General features: G+C 52.6%; 1 protein-coding gene across 1 annotated transcript; it reads left to right on the top strand.

Moving 5' to 3' along the window:
• The first annotated feature begins 11,340 nt into the window (after positions 1-11,340).
• TMEM238L (transmembrane protein 238 like) lies at positions 11,341-18,550 on the top strand. Its single transcript, XM_078066435.1, has 2 exons — positions 11,341-11,752; positions 16,788-18,550. The coding sequence occupies exon 1, from the start codon at positions 11,392-11,394 to the stop codon at positions 11,629-11,631; it is 240 nt and encodes a 79-aa protein (XP_077922561.1). The 5' UTR covers positions 11,341-11,391; the 3' UTR covers positions 11,632-11,752; positions 16,788-18,550.
• The last annotated feature ends 417 nt before the right edge of the window (positions 18,551-18,967 follow it).

The following is an 18,967-nucleotide window of genomic DNA, read 5'->3' as shown; positions in this document are numbered from 1 at the left end:
AAGGTTTGGGGCAGAACATTCCAGCAGAGGGAGGCTCCCTGAGCAGGGAAGCCCTGTGGGTGTTGGAGACGCCATCTCTCTCCTCCTCTGCGCCTCCCCGCTCTCCTCCCCACGGTGGTGTGACTCCCACCCCAACTCCTTCCCAAAGGGGACCTGGTGGGGAGGGGGCCATGCTGTTGGCCTGCAGCCTTGTTGGGTGGTGCCTCTCCTTCTGCTCGGCCTTCTACTGCTCTCGCTGCTCCCTGACCACACATGCCTGTCCAGGATCCTCGTCCTCCTCGTGCCCATTTAGCCCTCCAGCCCTCTGTGTCGGTCACCCCCAGCCGCCCCGCTTCCTGCGCCCGAGCCCCGGCTTCCGTTAATGTCACCCAAGTCGGCCGCTGCCGTTGACACCCGTGCTGAGCCCCAGATAGCACATCCCAACCCGGATGGCCACGCTGACCGGTGTCAGAAGAATTCACCCTGTGTCCCCCGCGCTGCCTCCTCCAGGTCCACGTGCGTGTCAGCGGAGGGTAACAGCACCAATCCATCCTCCTTCTCCCACACCCCTACACCCAATCTGTCTCCTAATCCCCTCCAGGTCCTCCCTTTCTCCAGCCCCAGTGCCCCCGGGTTAGGTCACCAGCGTCCTCATTCAGGCTTGTCCTGCTCCAATCTGTTCTCCATATTGCAGCCAGAGCATCTTTCTAAAAGGTGCTTCTGATCCTGTCACCACTCCTGGCCCTGCCCCTGAACCATGACCTGCTCCCATCCTAAGCGAGATGGAGCTCACACTCCTCCATTCAGCTGAGGCCTTCCTGGTGAGTCCCGCTCCTAACCCCAGACTTGGACTTCCCTGCCACTCACCCCGCACCCCAGACCCACAGCTTAGCACCTCTCAGAGCATCATGCCTCTGCATCTTTCCACACACTCCTTCCTGGGCCAACACTATTCTGATCCCCTCTTCCATCTAGCTGACTCCTAGCTCAAGCATCACCTCTTCCAGGAAGTCTTCCTTGAAGTGCCCTGGGGTTCCCGACCGGCCTTGCTGATTCTCTCAGCTTTATGTGGAGTGCCTCCTCTCATTGAAGAACTCTGTGCTCGTTAAGTGGATGGTGGCGGTTTGTTCTTACAACTACTCTGTGCAGGAGTCATGAGGGTAGATATTACTGCTCCTGGCCTACAGGAGAAGAGATGGAAATTCCCACTTGCCCGTGGTTACAAGCAATCCTGTACAGACGGACAAGGGACCCAGGGAGGCGTCTGCTTCAACCTCCACCCTCATCATATCCCCGGTCCTCAGCCTCCTTCCTTCTCCAGCAAGGAAAAGCAGCAGTTTGGCTTGGTGAGGACAAAGCACTTAGGGCCTGGGAAGAGATATTCCACAACTCTTTGTGGGTTTAAGAGAACAGGTCCCAAAGAACCCAGTACAAGGCCAAGTAGGCCAAGTGTTCTGAGCCCTGGGCCTCCTGCCCAGGGAAGCTGAGGATCGACCCCTGGCTGTGTAGGCAACAGCCTGCTCTGTAGATGCCACTAGAGATGGGTCTGAGCAGAGATATTGGTCCCCTCGGTTCCCTAGTCTTCCCTTCTTCTGCTTCCCCAACTTCTACCTCCAGGAACCACCTGTCTGCCCTTAGACATCATCACTGGGGGAGAGCCCTGCAGCTTCTCAGAGCCCATGGGCTCCAGGGCAGTGTGTAAGCTCCAGGGCTGGACGCCAGTCCCTTGGCTAAGAGGGACCAGAATCAGCCTTGAAGCTGGGTCTCTTGATCCTAAGGCCAAAGCACCTTCTTTGGAGGCCCAGGGAGCTCAAGAAGGCCAGTTGGGACCTGCCAAATGGGAAAGGTCCAAGTCATTGAAGAAATGAACGGGTGCTATCCAATAGGGTCGCCACATCTGTCTGTTTACATTTACACTCAGGGTAACTACAATTTAGTGTAACTCAACATTCAGTTCCTCAGCCACACTAGCCACATTTCAGATGCTCAATCGCCACACGTGTGTAGTTGCTACCATATTGGACAAGAGAGACCATAGAGCATCTCCTTCATGGCGGAAGGTCCCACTGGGCAGGGCTGGTCTATACCAACACAACTGCGAACCACTCAGGAATGGGACTCCTCAGACCAACTACGGTCCTATGTTACACATATACTATGTATTACATACTATGCTCTTCACATATTGTACTTGGGTCCTATGCTATGTCTTCTCATTGCCTTCCTGATTTTGGAAAAATAACATTCTTTCTCTTGATTCTCTATTTTTTTTTTAAATTCAGCATCTATTTTTAGTTTTTACTTCTTCCTATTTTTTTTTGGTTCCTATTGCTTTTTTTTTTTTTTTTTGGTAACTTCTTATGATATGTAGTAGCTTTAAAAAAATATTTATTTATGTAATCCCTATGCCTAACGTGGGGCTCGAACTCACGACCCTGAGATCGAGTCCAGTGCTCTTCTGACTGAGCCAGCCAGGCGCCCTGATACATAGTAGCTTTCAAATAAAGTTTGTAAATTAAAAGATCATAATATTTCAGTTATGCAAGACGAGTACGTTCTACAGAGCTGCTCACAACATTGTGCTGTCAGTTAACAATACTGTGTTGTGTGTATAAACATTTGTTACGAGGGTAAACCTCATTTTAAGTGTTCTTACCACAATACAAATCACTCATTAATTTTTATTAATTAATTAATAATTTATCATTGTAATTAATTAAAATATTATCGAGCTTTTCCAAATCCTTAAATAAATATGCTATAGCTGTTATCATTGAAATTCTGAAATTTCAATGGGATTTTAAGTATCCCACTGTAGTGGTATTTTTTTTTTTTCCAAATCCTCCAAGTTAGGGCATTAGCCCACCTGTTGGATTTCCCCCAGCTCCCCAGGGACCCTCCCTCCAGGCCAGCACCAGATCCCTGTGAGCCAGGCTCTTCGGGGTCTTTGGTGTTTTGGTTCTTGCTGTAGACTTTGCATTGTTTGGGTCCCCGTTCTCATCCATCCTACGGGTAAAAACTTCCCATGCCAGTTTCCTCTGGCCAGACTTAGAAGAGTCAAGGCACTCGCTCAAAGCCCCAGAGCCCACGTGCCTGCAGCCGCAGCAACCATGGGCTCAGGAGGACAACCAGCAGGTGCATTGCAGAAGAGAGGGGAAGACAAGGCCATTTTCGAGGAGTGCCCCCGCTGGTCGAGCCCTGGGAAGATACGTTAGCAGACTTGATCTTTCCACGGCATTCAACACAATGGATCATGCTAACCTTTTTGAAACATTTTCTCCCTTTGGATTCAAGATAGAACCAGCCTGTGGTTACCTCCTATCTCTGTGGGTGTTCTTTTCCTATCTCCTTGGCTGGCTGATTCTACTCCACCCAGCCATTAAATGGGGGAGTTCCTTGGGACCCGTCCCAGGGCTTCTTGTCTTACTGTGCTCTATCTCAAGAAGATGAGCAATCTCATCCCCACCACCAATTTGCTGTGGACCCACAAATCCATGTTCCTAGCCCAAGGATAGAGCTCCCAGCCCATCTATCATGATTTCTGAGCCACACCAGGCCCCCTTCCAGTGTATCCCATCTCAGGAGGTACCACTAGCATCCAGTTCGACGAAAGAGAAATCTGGTATTCAGCCATGACCCCCTCGCTTTCCCGCATGCCCACATTGAATCTGCCAGTGTGTCCTGTTGATTTTGCTCCCTGGTTATCTCTCAGGTCGATCCACTTCTTTCCATCATCACTGTCACCAACCCCACCTCTTCCCTGGTCTTCTGCACCTGTGTACTTGCTTGCCAGGTGCCCATTCTTGGCCCCCTCCATACTCCTCTCTGCACAGCAGTGAGAACGCTCTTTCAAAAACATGGATCAGGGGCGCCTGGGTGGCTCAGTCGGTTAAGGGTCTGCCTTCGGCTCAGGTCGTGATCTCAGGGTCCTGGGATCGAGCCCCGCATCAGGCTCCCTGCTCAGTGGGGAGTCTGCTTCACCCTCTGTGCTCTCTTTCTCTCTCAAATAAATAAATAAAATCTTTAAAAAATATATGGATCGCTTCGCCTTCTGCTTAGGACTCTCCAGCTCCCTGACGCTCTTGGGAGGAAGATGTTAATGTGGCTTTTTACCTCCTCTCTTTCTCCTGTTCCAGCCCCACCAAAGTGCCACCATCCGCTAGACTGCTTGTGTAGATGCTCCTGGAATGCTGTCACCTCCTCTTCACCCCTCCTCAGCGACCCTCACCTACTCAACCTTTGGATCCCAGCTCAAACATCAGTTCCTCAACGAAGCCTTGGTCCACGTCTTCTTTCTCATGCTCTCATAGGAAGGGGGTCCTTGACCTTGGACCACTGATCTCTGCCGTATTTATACATTAATTGACAGGACTGCTGGGCACCTGCTTCTCCACATCCCTACCTCCTTTACCCCCTCACCACCTTAAGCTCCTTGAAGGCAGGCACTGTTTTTCTCTTGCTCACTCAGAGCTGACTCTGCACCTAAAGATGCTTTGGCGACTCAAGAGAGCTGAGCCTGGCTCCCAGCAGAGTCCATGAGTGGAGGGGCAGGCCTGAAGCTCTGGCCCTGGGGCCTGGGTGCGCACCCACCCAAGCAGAGACCCTGGAGCTTGGTCCGTGGCTGGGAGAGGAAGGGGGTCATGGGCAGGCAAGCCCTGGGCAGCTTAACCCTGGCACCCTGCAAACAGGCTTCACAGCTGATTGCTCCCGAGGCGGGCAAATCATGGCAAGAAGAATTGTGACAGAAAAATAGATTCTAGCACCAAACCCAGCAGATATCCTGGTGGTGATGTCTCAGGACTCAGCTCTGACGTCTCTGACTGTGTGCCCAGCAATTCATTCAGAGCTGAATGCCAGTAGAAACAGACAGCAAAACTAAATGGGGGCGGGGTGGGGGGGGGAACCAGGTGGAAGTGCAGGAGATCGTTTTCCCTGGGTGATAAGGCTGCGAGGTATTACTGTGGAGGGAGGCATTTTGCTTTGGAAAGGGAGCTGTGGGAGCACTGCTTCCTCAGACCCAGGGAGGAGGGGGAGGAAAGATACACAGGAACTTGGAATGGATCTGGGCTGAGCTGGAGCCACTCTGGTAAGACACTCAGCTTTCCCGAGTCCTGAGTCCTGGGTATTACGAAATGAGTCCAGTCAATAAACACTGGGTGTTAGTTACAAGCGTTAGTTACAAGGAGAAGACAGCGTTATTCCCGGGCTGGAAGGGATGCCCAGCCGAGTGAGGACAACGGAAAACTTGACAAATGACCTCCGTAAATGTACCAGCTACTATCATAAAAGCAACTATCAAGTCAAATAGGAATCCACCCCTCCCCCATTAGGATAGCTGTTATCAAAAAACCAAAACCCAAACAAAATGCAAAACAGCAAGTATTGGGGAGGATGTGGACATAGGAGCCCTTGGGTGCTGCTGGTGGGAATGGAAGATGGTGGATTCACCGGCGAGTGCAGTATGGTGGGTGCTCAAAAATTCAACACAGAGTTACCATATTATCCGGCAACTTCACTTTTAGGTATAAACCCAAAAGAACTGAAAGCAGGGATTCATCATATAGGTATTGGTACGCCCATGTTCACAGCAGCACTATTCACAACAGCTGAAAAGCGGAAGCAACCCGAGCATCCAATGACAGGTAGATGGGTAAACAAAATGTGGTGTATAGATACATATCGTCCAGGCTTCAAAAGGAAGGAACTTTCGGCACATGCTACAATATGGACGAAACTTGAGGACATCATGCTGAGTGAAATAAGCCAGTTCCGAGCAAATAGGGCATGATTCCACTCATAACAGATACTTAGAGGAATCAAATTTCTAGAGACAGAAAGCAGAATGGTGGCAGCCAGGGGCTGGGGGACAGGGGATTGGGAAGTTGGTGTTTAATGGGGACAGAGTTTCATTTGAGGCAATGAGAAAGTTCTGGAGATGCACAACAGTGTGAACATACCTAATGCCATTGAACTGTACAGTTAAAAAAAAAAAAGTTAAAATGCAGGGCCCCTGGGTGGCTCAGTCGCTTAAGTGTCTGACTCTTGGTTTCAGCTCAGGTCATGATCTCAGGGTCATGAGATCGAGTCTTGCATCAGGCTCACGCTCAGCATGGAGTCTGCTTGTCCCTCTCCCTCTGCCCCCGGCTAGCTCTCTCTCTCTCTCAAGTAAATAAATAAAAATCTTTTAAAAAATAGTTAAAATGCTAAATGTATGTTGTGTATATTTTGCTATAATTAAATTTTGAAAAATAAATTCTAAAAATTGAACGCTGGAAGAAAGAAACGAACTTGGATCTCACGGGTGCTGGGGAGAGAGCTGGCATGGGGACTGGGAGAAGAAAAAGAGGGATTTGGTGCATCCCAAATTTTATTTATGGCTCTTCTGCTACGATGGCAGAACTGAGTGGTTGTAACAGAAACAGTATGGCCCACAAAGTCTACAATGTTTAACATCTGGTCCATTATGGAAAAAGTGTGAGGACCTGTGGTCTAGTTTAATTACATTGTTTCATTTTCAGTGTATGTATTCTAGAATACCTGCTGTCTATTGTGAGTGATAGTTTTCCAGTGATGCTGACAGTAATGAGTTGAAGTTAAAAAAAAGAACCCCCCAAAATTAACAAGTTACTATAATAACACATTAACAAATTAATATAATCTATAACAAATAACAGAAGCAGACCGCAGCTGCGGCCAAATCCTGGACGTAGCACATATATGACAAACACCGGATTATGGGAGTAGGGGAAGTCAACAGAATTGAGAACGGTGCAGATAAAGATGGGAGTCTGGGGACTGGAAGAGCATTTCATGGGAAGAAGGGATCCATCACCCCTGGTCCACTGGTTCTGTGCCCATCAAGGCTGGAGAGAGGGCTCAGCGTGTCCTAACTGGACTCAGGAGGGCAGGGAGCTGCAACCAGGTGGAGCCAAGATCAATAAAGGGGAGAGATGCTTGTGCAGGAGAGTCGATGGTGGAACCCTTCCAACCTGGGGTTTTCCCTACAGACGCATCGGGGCAGAAAGAATGTAGAAATCAGTGACAAGCCAAGAGTAACACTTTGTGTTACAGTGTGCTGGTGCTAAACCCTTTACACCTACAAACTCACGTAATCTTTCCAGTAACCCTGAGAAGTAAGGGATTATTTTGCAGTAAGGAGATTAAGGCACAGAGAGGGCAAGTGACTTGCCCAAGGTCACACAGCTAGTGAGTAGCACAGGCTGGTGTGGCTACGCCCGCCCAACATCTGAGCCCTGACACTCAGCCGGTGACCGGGCCCGGGAACTGTGACTCTGCATCAGCTGAGCACCTGGCTGGCCTGTCCCTGGTCCCTCGGTCTCAGACTGCCCTTTAGAATCCGGGTCATGGAGACACTGTCATCCTGGTGACGTCACAGGAAGATGACAGATCGTGGCTTTCCAAGGTGCCAGTCACCAAGAGGAGGCAGATCTGCGAGGCAGCAGCGGGAGGACAGACATCTCTGAGCCACAGGGGCAACGACAGCCCCCACAGCCCGAGAAGTCTCAGAAGTGGAGGCGCCAAGGGGCTGGGCATCCTGCTGTGCCTTACACGCTGCATTCATGGTTCGGGAGGCTTCACACATGCCCGTTGTCCTACGTTTCCCAGTTTTTGTAATTCTTGTTTTTTAAGATTTTATTTATTTTATTTGAAAGGCGGAGGGGGGCGCGAAGGGGTAGCGGTAGAGGAGAGGGAGAGAAGCAGACTCCCCGCTGAGCACGGAGCCCGACCCTGAGAAGGTGACCTGAGCCGAGACCAAAAGTCAGACGCTTAACGGACTGAGCCACCCAGGTGCCCCATGTTTTTGTAATTCTTTACATTGTATGTATCACCCCCAGACATTATATCACTTATGTATTCCTTAATTGTTATTCCTTATCTGTCTCCCCTCTTAGAATGTTAACTCCGTGGTGTCAGGTTCTGTACCTGATCCTATTCCCAGCTGCCTGACACGCAGTAAGTGCTCAGTAGCACTGGTCTAATTTAAATCCCACCTCGGCTGAGGCTTCTAAGTGTGTTGGGGTCACTCAGGGTTACCCATCTGCAGAGGACGAGCTCCTTGCCTTAGTGGACAAGGGGGGGCAGCCAGAGCCCAGCAGGGGCTCCTCAGCTTCTCTCCCAATGACATAGGAGGAAGCAGGGCCATCTCATTCTTCCTGGTGGCATGGTGGGCCACCTCTAATGGGGTGCCGACTTCATAATTAATGTGTTTTGGAAAGCTCGGTTTGCAAGTCTCAATCTTCTATCTACACTACAGCTAAAGTCAAAGGATGTCCAAAAACAAACAAACAAGCTTATTAGCTATTGTTACCAATTGAATTGTGTCCCCCAAAATTTGTATGTTGACATCCTAACCGCTAACACCACAGAATGTGACCTGGCTTGGAAACAGATGCAATTAGTTAAGAGGGAGTCAAACTGCAGTAGAGTGCACCCCTCATCCGATATAATTGGGGTCCTTACAGAAAGGGGATACTCAGGGGCGCCTGGGTGACTCAGTCGTTAAGCGTCTGCCTTCGGCTCAGGTCATGATCCCAGGGTCCTGGGATTGAGTCCCGCATCGGCTCCCTGCTCAGCGGGGAGTCTGCTTCTCCCTCTGCCCCTCCCTCCCCACCCCCCACTCATGCTGGTGCTCTCTCTCTCACTCTCTCTCGCAAAAATAAATAAATAAAATGTTAAAAAAAAAAAGAAAGAAAGGGGACATTCGGACAGAGAGAGAGACAGGCATACAGGAGAATGATGCTTGAATAGGAAGGTGATGTACCTACCAGCCAATGGATGCCCAAGATTTCCAGGAAACCCCCAGAAGCAAGGAGGGGGGCAGGGAACGGAGTCTCCCTCCCAGCCCTCAGAAGGAACCCACCCTGCTGACACCCGGATCTCAGACTTCCAGCTTTCATTTCTGGGGTTAGAACCCCCAGTTTGGAGTTCTCTGTCACAGTAGCTCCGGGAACGTCACGCGGCGATTTCCCACAGTGGCTTGCTCCCCCTGACGAGGGGACAGGTCAGGAAAGCTCTGTGTGCGAGGAGGGGGGGCTCATCCTTGTTCCAACTGAGCCCCCCAATCTGTGCCACGTCTAGTCAAGTGAGGGTTCCTGCTCACGACCTGCCCCTGGCCTGGCCTCTCCCTGGCACTCTCTGTGTCCCCGCGGCCAGTCACGCCCTGCTGGCTCCCCCTGTCCCCACCTCCTCTCCCAGCGGTCCCACTCCAGGGCTCCAGTCTCACCTGGCTTTCCACCGACCGCCCCGCATCTGTCCCAGCTGTGTAAACATCCAGAGCGCCTCCCACGCAGGAAACGAGACGTTGAGAAACAGGAGCAGGAAGGACCCTGGGGTGGGGGCGCTCAGGGCTCTCACACGCTGGATGGTCCTCCTTCCTCCCGGGGCCCACCGCTTGCCCCACGGAAGAACGGCCACATGGTGGGAGGAGGGAAGGCAGGCTGCGGAACTGGGGGCACAATGCGGCCCGTTTCCAGAAGACAGAAAAGGGGTATTTATGGTTCTGGAGGATGAAAACCAAGTGGTGGATGCTGATGAGCTCCGGATACGAAGTTGTGAGTGGTTTGGATTTTGTTCCTTTTGCTGGTGAATGTGTCAGAGTTTCTTCAGCTGGAAACGTGTGTGCACGTGTGCATGTGTGTGTGTGTGTAGGCATGTGCATGAAAGTAGTAGAAATAAAAAGGAGAACCCGTGTTTCTCTGGGATGCTGGGCTGGGTCCGAGCTGGGTGAAGCTGAGCTGGCTTCTCTCTGACCTGTCCTCTGAAGTCAGATGGGAGTATGGTGATCAACCCTTCCGATTTTCACAGTCAAATTATTCACAGGCACGCAGCGCTCTGCAAAGCCCAACTGTTCTTCCCAAGACGCCCTCCTAGTCAAAGCTGGCGGCAGGAGATGGGGGAGGGGGGGCGTCAGCTTCTCCAGCACTGGGAGGTGCTCCTGCATGATAGCTAACTGCCTCGGAGGACACAGCCAGAAAAGGAAGCAAACAGTGGCTGGGAGATTGCCCTCGGCTACTTCTCACTTGGAGATGCTCCAGATTGGCTACTTGGCTTGAGTCAAGTCTCCTGATATTTCGGATCCTAAAGTCTATAACACAGGGGGCATCTGGGTGGCTCAGTCCATTGAGCACCTGACTCTCAGTTTCGGCTCAGGTCATGATCTCGGGATCGTGGATCGAGCCCTTCATCGGGCTCCCCGCTGAAAATGGAGTCTGCTTCTCTCTCTCTCTCTGCCCCTCTCCCCCTGCTCACATGCTCTCTCTCTCTCTCAAACACACAAATAAAATCTATTACACATAATTGTCCCCCACCTCCAGGAGTTTCTTCCTAAAAGTTTCTCACTCATCCTGGCCTATTTTACATTCGGAAATAAAGTTGGAGCCACCTGTTTATTCTCACCCACTGGGGAAGGTGAGAGAAAGAGTGGAAATTGCTTCTTTCATTTGTGTGGGGAAACCGAGTCCCAGAGAGGTTCAGCGCGCAGGTCAAGATCCCACAGTGAATCGGGGACATACCCTGTGAGCGGCCAGAGTGACAAGACCACCGTGTTTTACATAAGCCCTCAGGGATGGGAGCAGCGTCCCTGAGACAGGAGGCAAACATCAAGTCCGCTGGTCTGGAAAAGACACAGAGAACCAGGTAGACCTTTCCTGACTTGTGCCTGCAGCAGCCTGTTGGTCCACGCCCAATGTCCAGAGGCCTCCCCTTCTCCCCTGGTCTGTCCTTTCGGTCACTCATCTGTGGGATGAGCTTCCCTGTGCCGGAAGCCGGGTCCCCGGGTCTTCAGAGTAGAGAAATGCACAAGACACACCCATCTGCTCTGGGTCTCTATTTGGTCTCTAGCCCTGACCAATTCTCACGGCACAATTTCAAAATCTATTTATGTCCACAAACTCCCTTCCATATCTTTGTCTTAAAAACCTCCCTTCTGCACTGGGAAGAGTAGGGCAGAGGGGTGAGGGGGACAAAAACCCCGCCCTACCACAGGAGATGAAGAAACCTGCTGGGACTCGCCTAGGACTCAAGAGTCGGAGCACAAGGCAGCGGATGGCCCCTCGCTGACACCCAAGATCCCTCCGAGGGCACCTGACTCCTCCCCTGGAACGGAACTCGGTTGGCCCAGTGATGACCAGTCCCATTACCAGTGATGCCAGGCTGTTTGGGTCGGGACTGTTCCTGAGTCAGGAAGCAGTTAAGAAGCATCCTGCCCACTGGCTGCCATGCTCATAAAGGCAGACCCACGTGTACTTCCTTGTGGATCCAGACAGCCCGACGGCTCCCTCATTTGCTCACACCCCAGCAGCGAGAGCAAAGGTTGCAGGAGGCAGAACCACCACCCGCCCATGCAGATCAGCCCCGGGAGTGCAGCTGGGCTTCCGCAGCTCCTCCCGGGCAATGCTCCTGGGGAGGCGGTGGGGAAGATGCAACCCGGGGCGCTGTGCATTCCTCCTTGTGCCAGCCCTCCTGCTCGACGCGGTGGGTCTGATCCTTTTGCTGATAGGCATCTTCGCCTCCCTCGATTACTGGGACTTCCTGGTCTACACGGGGGCCCTGATCCTGACTTTCAGCCTGGTGCTCTGGATCAGCTGGTATTCCTTCAACATCGAGGAACCTCTTGAGAAACTGAACTTGTAGTCTGGCCGTGGGCAGAGGAGGAGGGATGCAGGCTCCGTGGGCACCTGACTCTGAACCTGGGGCTGTTGGAGGAGCAGGGACATGCTTTCACTCCCAGGCAGAGTGCCCCAGCGGGGACAAGGTGAGTGCATGCGAGGCCGGCCGGGCGGAGCGGGGCTTCTGTCAATCCGGGCTCCAACTGCACCTGTGCTGGCCACAGGTGTCCTCTCCCCTGGGGCCCTTCATCCTTATGGAGACTAGAAAGAGGGTCTCCACGGCCCCCTCCACGTCTGATAGGCCATGAGTTGTCCCGCCATGCAGAACAGGAAGTTACTCCTTCAGCTCAGAACTTGGGAGAAAGGAGCCCGTCTTGATTCTCTGTTGGGAAGGGTCCAGCAGCGGGGCGGTGGGGGTCGGGGGGAGACTTTAGCCCCGGGAGAGGATGGAAAGCTCCCTGGTGGTTGATTGTGCCCTTGCATGGAGGGAGGTCGTGCAAGCAGGACTATGGCGGGGAACCACCCAGAATGGCCCTTCTCCCTTGCTTCCTCCCCGCACCTGCGGATGGGACATGCACCACAGGGGGAGGACCTACCTCCACATCCCCTCTCAGTGCACCTGCCTCCTCCCCACACTCTTCACACACACTCCATGTCCCCACCCCCCCATCCCCCCACCCCCACCCCGCCACGGCCGGCCTGGGAGACTCAGAAGTCAAGAGACCATGGCGGACCATTCCATCAACCGAGCTGCACCTCCCAGCCAGGCCAGCAACTCGCTTGACTGCATGTACCCAAGGACGCAGATAACTGTAAGATTTTTCACGGGGACACGAAGCACCCAGGATAGGGCTGGCCTGGCCCCACAACCCTGCATTATGTGCAGCTGTCCCCAGGAGACTGAGACTGGAGCCCTGCTTGGACTGATGATCGTCATCCCCTCCTCCCCCCGTGGCCAGGAACCTGGCACGGCTGGGCACTCCCTTTCCAGCACTGGCTGAGAGGATAAAGGTCATGGCTGGGTTGGAAGGAGGAGATAATGATCTCCGTAGCTCTTCTGGGGGATTCCATCTGACCCTTGGAATGGAGAGACCAGAGCAGCAGTTTGAAGAGGTTTCCAGAGGGGGAGGGTAAAATCTGGTCCCGGCGGATGAAAGGAAAGGAGGTGGGGTGTCCAAGGGCCCGGGTCCCACTCCGAGTGGCACCAACTTATTCACTGGGTGACACTGGACAGGTTGCAACCTGTCCCGAGCCTCAGTCTCCTCATCTGTAAAACGAGGATAATAGTACCCACCCTTGTTGTTGCCATGGCCAAAAAGAGGGAAGGCAGGAGAAGACTCTTTGCACACCATGTGGTTTTTACAAACGTCACATGTCCTTACCAAACATATAAAAGAGGGTGAGTAAACTGACCCAGAGTCCCAACTGAGAGTACTTGGTACTTGGTGCACCTCAAACTGGTAGTGAGGGAGTCGGTTTACACCTCAAAGCAAGAAGGAACCTCTAATTTATTGGTTCATTCCAAAAGGCATGCCAGGCACCATGCAAGGCTCTAGGGATCCAGTGAAGGATAAGGTACATAGGTCTCTACCCTCGAGGGGTTTCCCGTCTAGTGAGACAGAGAGAGCAATCAAATAGTCTCACTAATGGAGGCACAGTAAGAGTCAGGTGAGGACTAGGAAGAAAAGAAACATCACTTCACAGGAACAGTCCACAGAGGAGCTGACCCAGGAAGTGGAATCTTTCAGGAAGAGGCAATGGCTTGAGCAAAGGTCCTGAGGTAGGAATTTGGTCATTATCTTCAGAACAATAAGAAGTTATTAAAGAGATGTAAGTAAGGGTGGGAGCTTAACATAATTGGATCTATGCTTCCAAAAGACCACCCTGACCATGGCATGGATGATGATGGTGCTGAGGGTGATGATCACCAGGTCAAGCTCATTTGGGGAGCTAAGCCACTTACCCAAACAACAAGGGGTCCCTCGTGTGAGGCTCCTTGTCCTTTACATCCTTCTCTCATTGAATAGAAAGAAGTTCAATAGCCCAGTGGTGAAGAGCACGGGCCAAGACCCAGACTGGTTTGAATCCAGCTTTGTTCCTCGCTAACTATGTGTCCCGGAGCAAGTTACCTCACATCCCCATGCCCTACTCATCTTGATCCTCTTACATTCTGTGACCTTTGGCCTGGGCATGATCTGCAACCACATTCATGATTTATGGGCAGTTTCTAACTGGCTCTGCCAGTTCTCTGATTCTCAGAGTGGTGTCAAGGAAAGAGCATGGACCCCCCCTTAATTCAGAGCCCGATGCCACCCTTCCAAGCTCGTCCTTCAGTCTCAGGACGATGAGTTGGCTAGAACGCCCCCACCCCCTCCCCAAACTAGGCGGGTCGCATCCCTGGCGTGAGGTCGGGTATAGAGCTCGGGTCACCCTGGCCTCTAGACCTCAGAGTGCCCCCCCCCAGGAGTTTCAGAATGAGTGCCTTGTGTACCAAGCTAGACAACCCACCATCTGATTTTATCACTCGGTCACTATATTCTCGCAAGATCTGTTTGTTCCGTGTTCCGCCTGCTGGGCACTTCTTAGAGAAAGAGATAAGCCCCCAGGCAAAGTCAGGTGAGGACTCTGATCGTTTTACTAGAGGGTGTAGAGCTACATGCCCCCCAAACACAAACACACACACCCTCACACCTGCCACACACCTACCAGAAATACACACTCACAGAAACAAACACACACCCACTCGCCCACTCTGCAGCGACCAAAGCCCAAGGGCAAGGAAAGCTCACAGCCCCGAGCCCGGGAAATTGAAACCTGTTCCTCACCATCGACATTTCCCCACGTGCAGACATCCCCTCTGCCCACAGAGGGGCGGGTGGGGCTGCCAGGTTAGCTCAGGGTACAACACGCCAGCTCAGCTCACCCAGGCCACGTGCAGACACGGTGCTGGGGCTGCGTGAAGGGTCAAACAGTTCTTGAATCCCTGGAGGAATGTTTAATCTAGAGGGAGAGATAAAGCAAGTACACAATACTTCACAAAAGTACACGGAAAATGCGTGCCTGAGATAAGCTCAGTCTCGCACGGGGCTCTGAGCGCCCAGTTGAGGAAGAAGAGATCTTGCTGGCGGGGAGGTGAGAGGAGGGGGGGCCGTGTGTGGCTTCAGACATCTGGCCTGGGTCCCAAGGAGCAGGAAAGAACGTGACAGGCAGAGACGGCGCTTGGGAAGAGCCGGAGGAAAGGACTGCAGAAAGGAAACAGATGAAAGAATATTCTGGAGAAAGCGAGCAAGCACATGGGTCAGGGGTGTTCACCAGGGGACACTGGAAGCAAGACGAGGATTGAGATGTTTGGAGAGCGAAGAGGAGACTTCAGGGACTGTAGAGGGACGTGGCCGGGCTCTGCGTGTGGTAGCAGGTGCAGAACAGGTGCAGGGGGAGGTGTGGGGGCAGGGAGACCACTTGGAAGCTCAGCGGTGGGGGGGGGTAGTGAGAGATCGACAGGGACTGAGGGCCATGGAAAGCAAAGGAGAGGGAGACAGCATGAGCGGACGGTCCGTCCTGGTCTCTTGCACGCGAGGGACGTGTCAGAGGTTTCAGAGAGCCCCGCTGTGAGTGCACGGGTTGGGGGAGGTCGGGGGTGGGCACAGGTCTGCTTAGGATGATGCGATGATGCGTTTTCCTTCGCATGCGCGCAGAGGTTGAGATGCAAATGGTGCATTCGAGCAGAACTGCCCAGTTGGCGTGGAATGTGCAGATTTTAAACTCAAAAGCAGATCAGGCAAGGAGTTGGAGGTAGGGGTTGGAGACGGGAGTGTGGGTGAGATTGTGCAGGCTGGGGAGGTAGAGAGAAAGGGGAGGAAAACTGGGTGTGGGGGAGTGGGGAATAGAAGGAAGGGAGGAGGAGGGGGCAAGCCTCAGATTCTCTGAAGGAGGCACCGCATGTGATCCCACGCCCCCTAACAACAGCACCTCAGAAAGCATCAGGATTACTCCCTCTTGCAGATGAGGGTATCAAGGAGCACAGAGTCTAAGTAACTTGTCCAACATAATGGAACCAGCGAGTGTGGGCGCCAGGTTGTGAAACCGGGTACACCTGCCCCATGGGCCATACCGTTTCCACCAGGCGGGGGTGGGTGGGTGATGGCAAACTCTGGTCTCGGGCCAGATCTGGCCCTTCTCCCATTTTGTACATTGAGCCATCCTGCAACACAGCCAGGCGCACTCACTCCTGCGCTATCTACAGTGCCTTAGGCCATAACGACAGAGCCAAGTCATCCCAACGGAGACCATAAGGCCTGCAGCGGCTACGGTATTTACTATCTGGCATCTTATAGAATAGTTTGCTGACCTCTGGCCTGGCCGTGGTTACTTCCCATGGGAGCCGAAGTCAGAGTGGGAGAAGGAAGGCAGGTTGGGAAGCCCACAGAGTAGTCCCCAGTAGTAATAAGGGAGTGACAAGGAGGATGAAGGAGGACACGAGTGGGGGACTGACCGCGAACACCCGAGAGCCGTCAAGATGGCTGTAGCCTGAGGAAAGTTGACCGGACTTGGCCATGAGCTTTTATCACTACATGGGGGGGACAAAATGGGACCAGTGGCTGCCAAGATGTCCAAAGGGACCAGCGCAGATCCGTCTTCAACGTATTTGGGGAAGAAATGACGGGAGTAAGGCTGTATTATGGCCTTGCTGGTTTGCAGTAAGGTTTTTTTCAGAGATGGAGATTGAGAACACTGAGAAGGATGGTAAGGGGAGGCGAGGAGCCAGAGGAGAGGGAACAAAGACACTGGAGTTACAAACGAAGACAGCCCCGATGTCCGGCCACGTCCAAGGTAGACGTGGGGGTGGACATCCAGAGCCCGGGGAGAGCTGTTAGCTTTGCCCTCGGCGAAGGGTGAGGAGAGGGAACTCAGACTTGATGAGTGCCTCGGTATTGACCGGCCAATCACTTGTTTTCAGGACCTCATCTGATGCTCACAGCTCAGGGATTCAAATACCCATTTTACAGGTGGAGCAAACTGAGTCTCAAAGCAGTTCACAACTAGCCCACGGAAACAGCGGTATTGAGAGGCAGCGCTAGAACTCAAACCTAAGCCCTGTCGACTCCACTAACCACACACAGGTTTGAAATGGCCTATTCAAATCTTGGGCTGACCCATTTCATCTTCATTTATTCATGGCAGGTCCCGTCTGACAGGAAGATGCTACTCTTGGCCACACATCCTTTCCTAGTATCCAGGACGAACCAGAGGCTGCGAGGCAGAGGTTTTCAAAGCACCCACCAGGATGCCCACGAATGGCATGAACGCCAGACTTTGGAAGGTTCCAGTCTCCGTCAGGAGTCCAGCGCCCCTGCGCCACCCCTGTTGGCATCCTGCCGCCCCAGGGCAGCCTGAGAAGCCTTAAAGTTCTTGCCCTGGGGCTCTGATGGAAGCAACCTCGTCTGGGGCTCAGATGCCACGAGAAGTCCCGTCCCCGCTGCTCCTCTCGTCAATGTCCCATTAAAGACTAACGGTCGGAACCAAGCAGGGAAGTCCAAATGGGGTCTCCTGCAGGCGCACATCATGCTGTGTTATTGCTACTTCTCCTCTCAGGCCGTGTGAGCCCCTGAAGGGCTCCACCTCGCCCATGTCTTGGTAGGGCCCAGAGAGCCCGTGGGGCATATTGCAACATGCCGGCTTGCAAGAGCAAAGCACAGCCGATGCTCTGTGCAAGAGGCTGTCCTCCTCGGCGCCGGACGCTGTTTATGATTAATGCAGCCCCACCCGTTTGCACGGCCAAGCTGCCCCGGTGGCTCACATTGAGCTTTTAGTCAACTGAAACCCTCCTCCAGGCCATTTTCTGGAGGAAAGTGAGCTACTGCTGTGCTGTCCTCATGTTATTCGTTTCTTGATCCTAAGAGCAGGACTCCATTTTTATCTTAGCTCGATTGCATCTAGTCACATGCAGCTTGACCATAGTTACCTATGACGGTCACCTTTCAGCTTACTTTCAGAGGCTAATCAGACGTGCGTGCGCTTGTCCCCAGTGCTTGGCCTGCCTCGATAACTTATATTTCCCCTGGTCTAATTTTCTACCTTTTATTTGTATTTCACCTTTAAAAAAAAGTGTAAGTGTTCCCCATAAGCTGCCTCAGATGTTCTGTGGTACGAGGTAGTTCTCTAGAACAGGAGCAGATTTGGCCTCTGGCTTTACCATGACATGACGTATTTCTGAGCCTGCGTGGTCTCTAAGAATTCGAGAAGTCCCAGCTTTACAGCATCCTTGTCTCAAGAGTTGAACCTACTTCCGTGCAAGTCCCGGAATTCAACACCTCCCTGAAAGGAAAACACAGAGGGGCGCCTGGGTGGCTCAGTCATTAAGTATCTGCCTTCGGCTCAGGTCATGATCCCCGGGTCCTGGGATTGAGCCCCACGTCAGGCTCCCTGCTCCGCGGGAAGCCTGCTTCTCCCTCTCCCACTCCCCCTGCTTGTGTTCCCTTTCCCGCTGTGTCTCTCTCTGTCAAATAAATAAATTAAAAAAAAAAAATTTTTAAAAAGAAAGGAACGCACAGAGCCCAGTGGATGGAGACAGTACATGGATTATCCCGACATCATGGAATCTTCTGGAAGTTTCGTGCTTAGCCACCAGCCTGGCCTCTCAGAATTTAGGCTGGACTCAGAAACCTGACGCGGTATCCCGGACGCACATTCCAGATAAGCCATGAAGAAGAAAGATTCCCCTCCTACTCCAGAAGACTCCTTGACCATCTGCACGTGTAATCCTATTGATTTTCCCAACTGGACATTGCCTGGTGGTTCCCACCTGACTCCACGCAGTGAGGAAGTGCTTCCTCTTACTTGAGTTGCTAACGTTAGCACAGATAGAAGGGCCCCACGTCATCCCCATCACCCTGAACAGCTCCTTAGGAGGACACTGTGTTGGAGGCCAACTAATTTCTTTTCCTTGGTTTGTTTTTTTTTTTATTCTAGAAATGGAACAGGTTTCCCTTTGTTTGGCTGGGAGCCAAACACAATCCTTGGGTTCCATTTTGCAGCCATCACGTTCGTTGTTTGTGACACGCTAATCTAGAAAGAGTGGGATTGCGCTCAGCCCAGAGCATATGTTCTCAGAATCTGGGGGGGGCCAAGGGACCTGAGATCGGCTGCATGGGCTGTGGGGTCTGGCCTCCCACGCCACACCCACTCCAGGTGCGCACGTGACCGGCACCTTCCCCGAGCTCGCTGTCGTGTGGCTGCTCGCGGGCCATTTAAATGCATGGGTGATGGTCCTCCACTTAGGGTGCTTGTTCAACTCCTGAACTGTCTCCCAAATTGGAGAGCATGCAGGACAGGCATCGGACCGCTGCTTTGGGGAATGAGTG

This window comes from Halichoerus grypus, chromosome 2 (genome assembly GCF_964656455.1).
Source record: "Halichoerus grypus chromosome 2, mHalGry1.hap1.1, whole genome shotgun sequence".
Taxonomy (NCBI): Eukaryota; Metazoa; Chordata; class Mammalia; order Carnivora; family Phocidae; genus Halichoerus; species Halichoerus grypus.
Note: the sequence above shows the minus strand (reverse complement) of the source record. Positions and strands in the feature narration are given on the sequence as shown.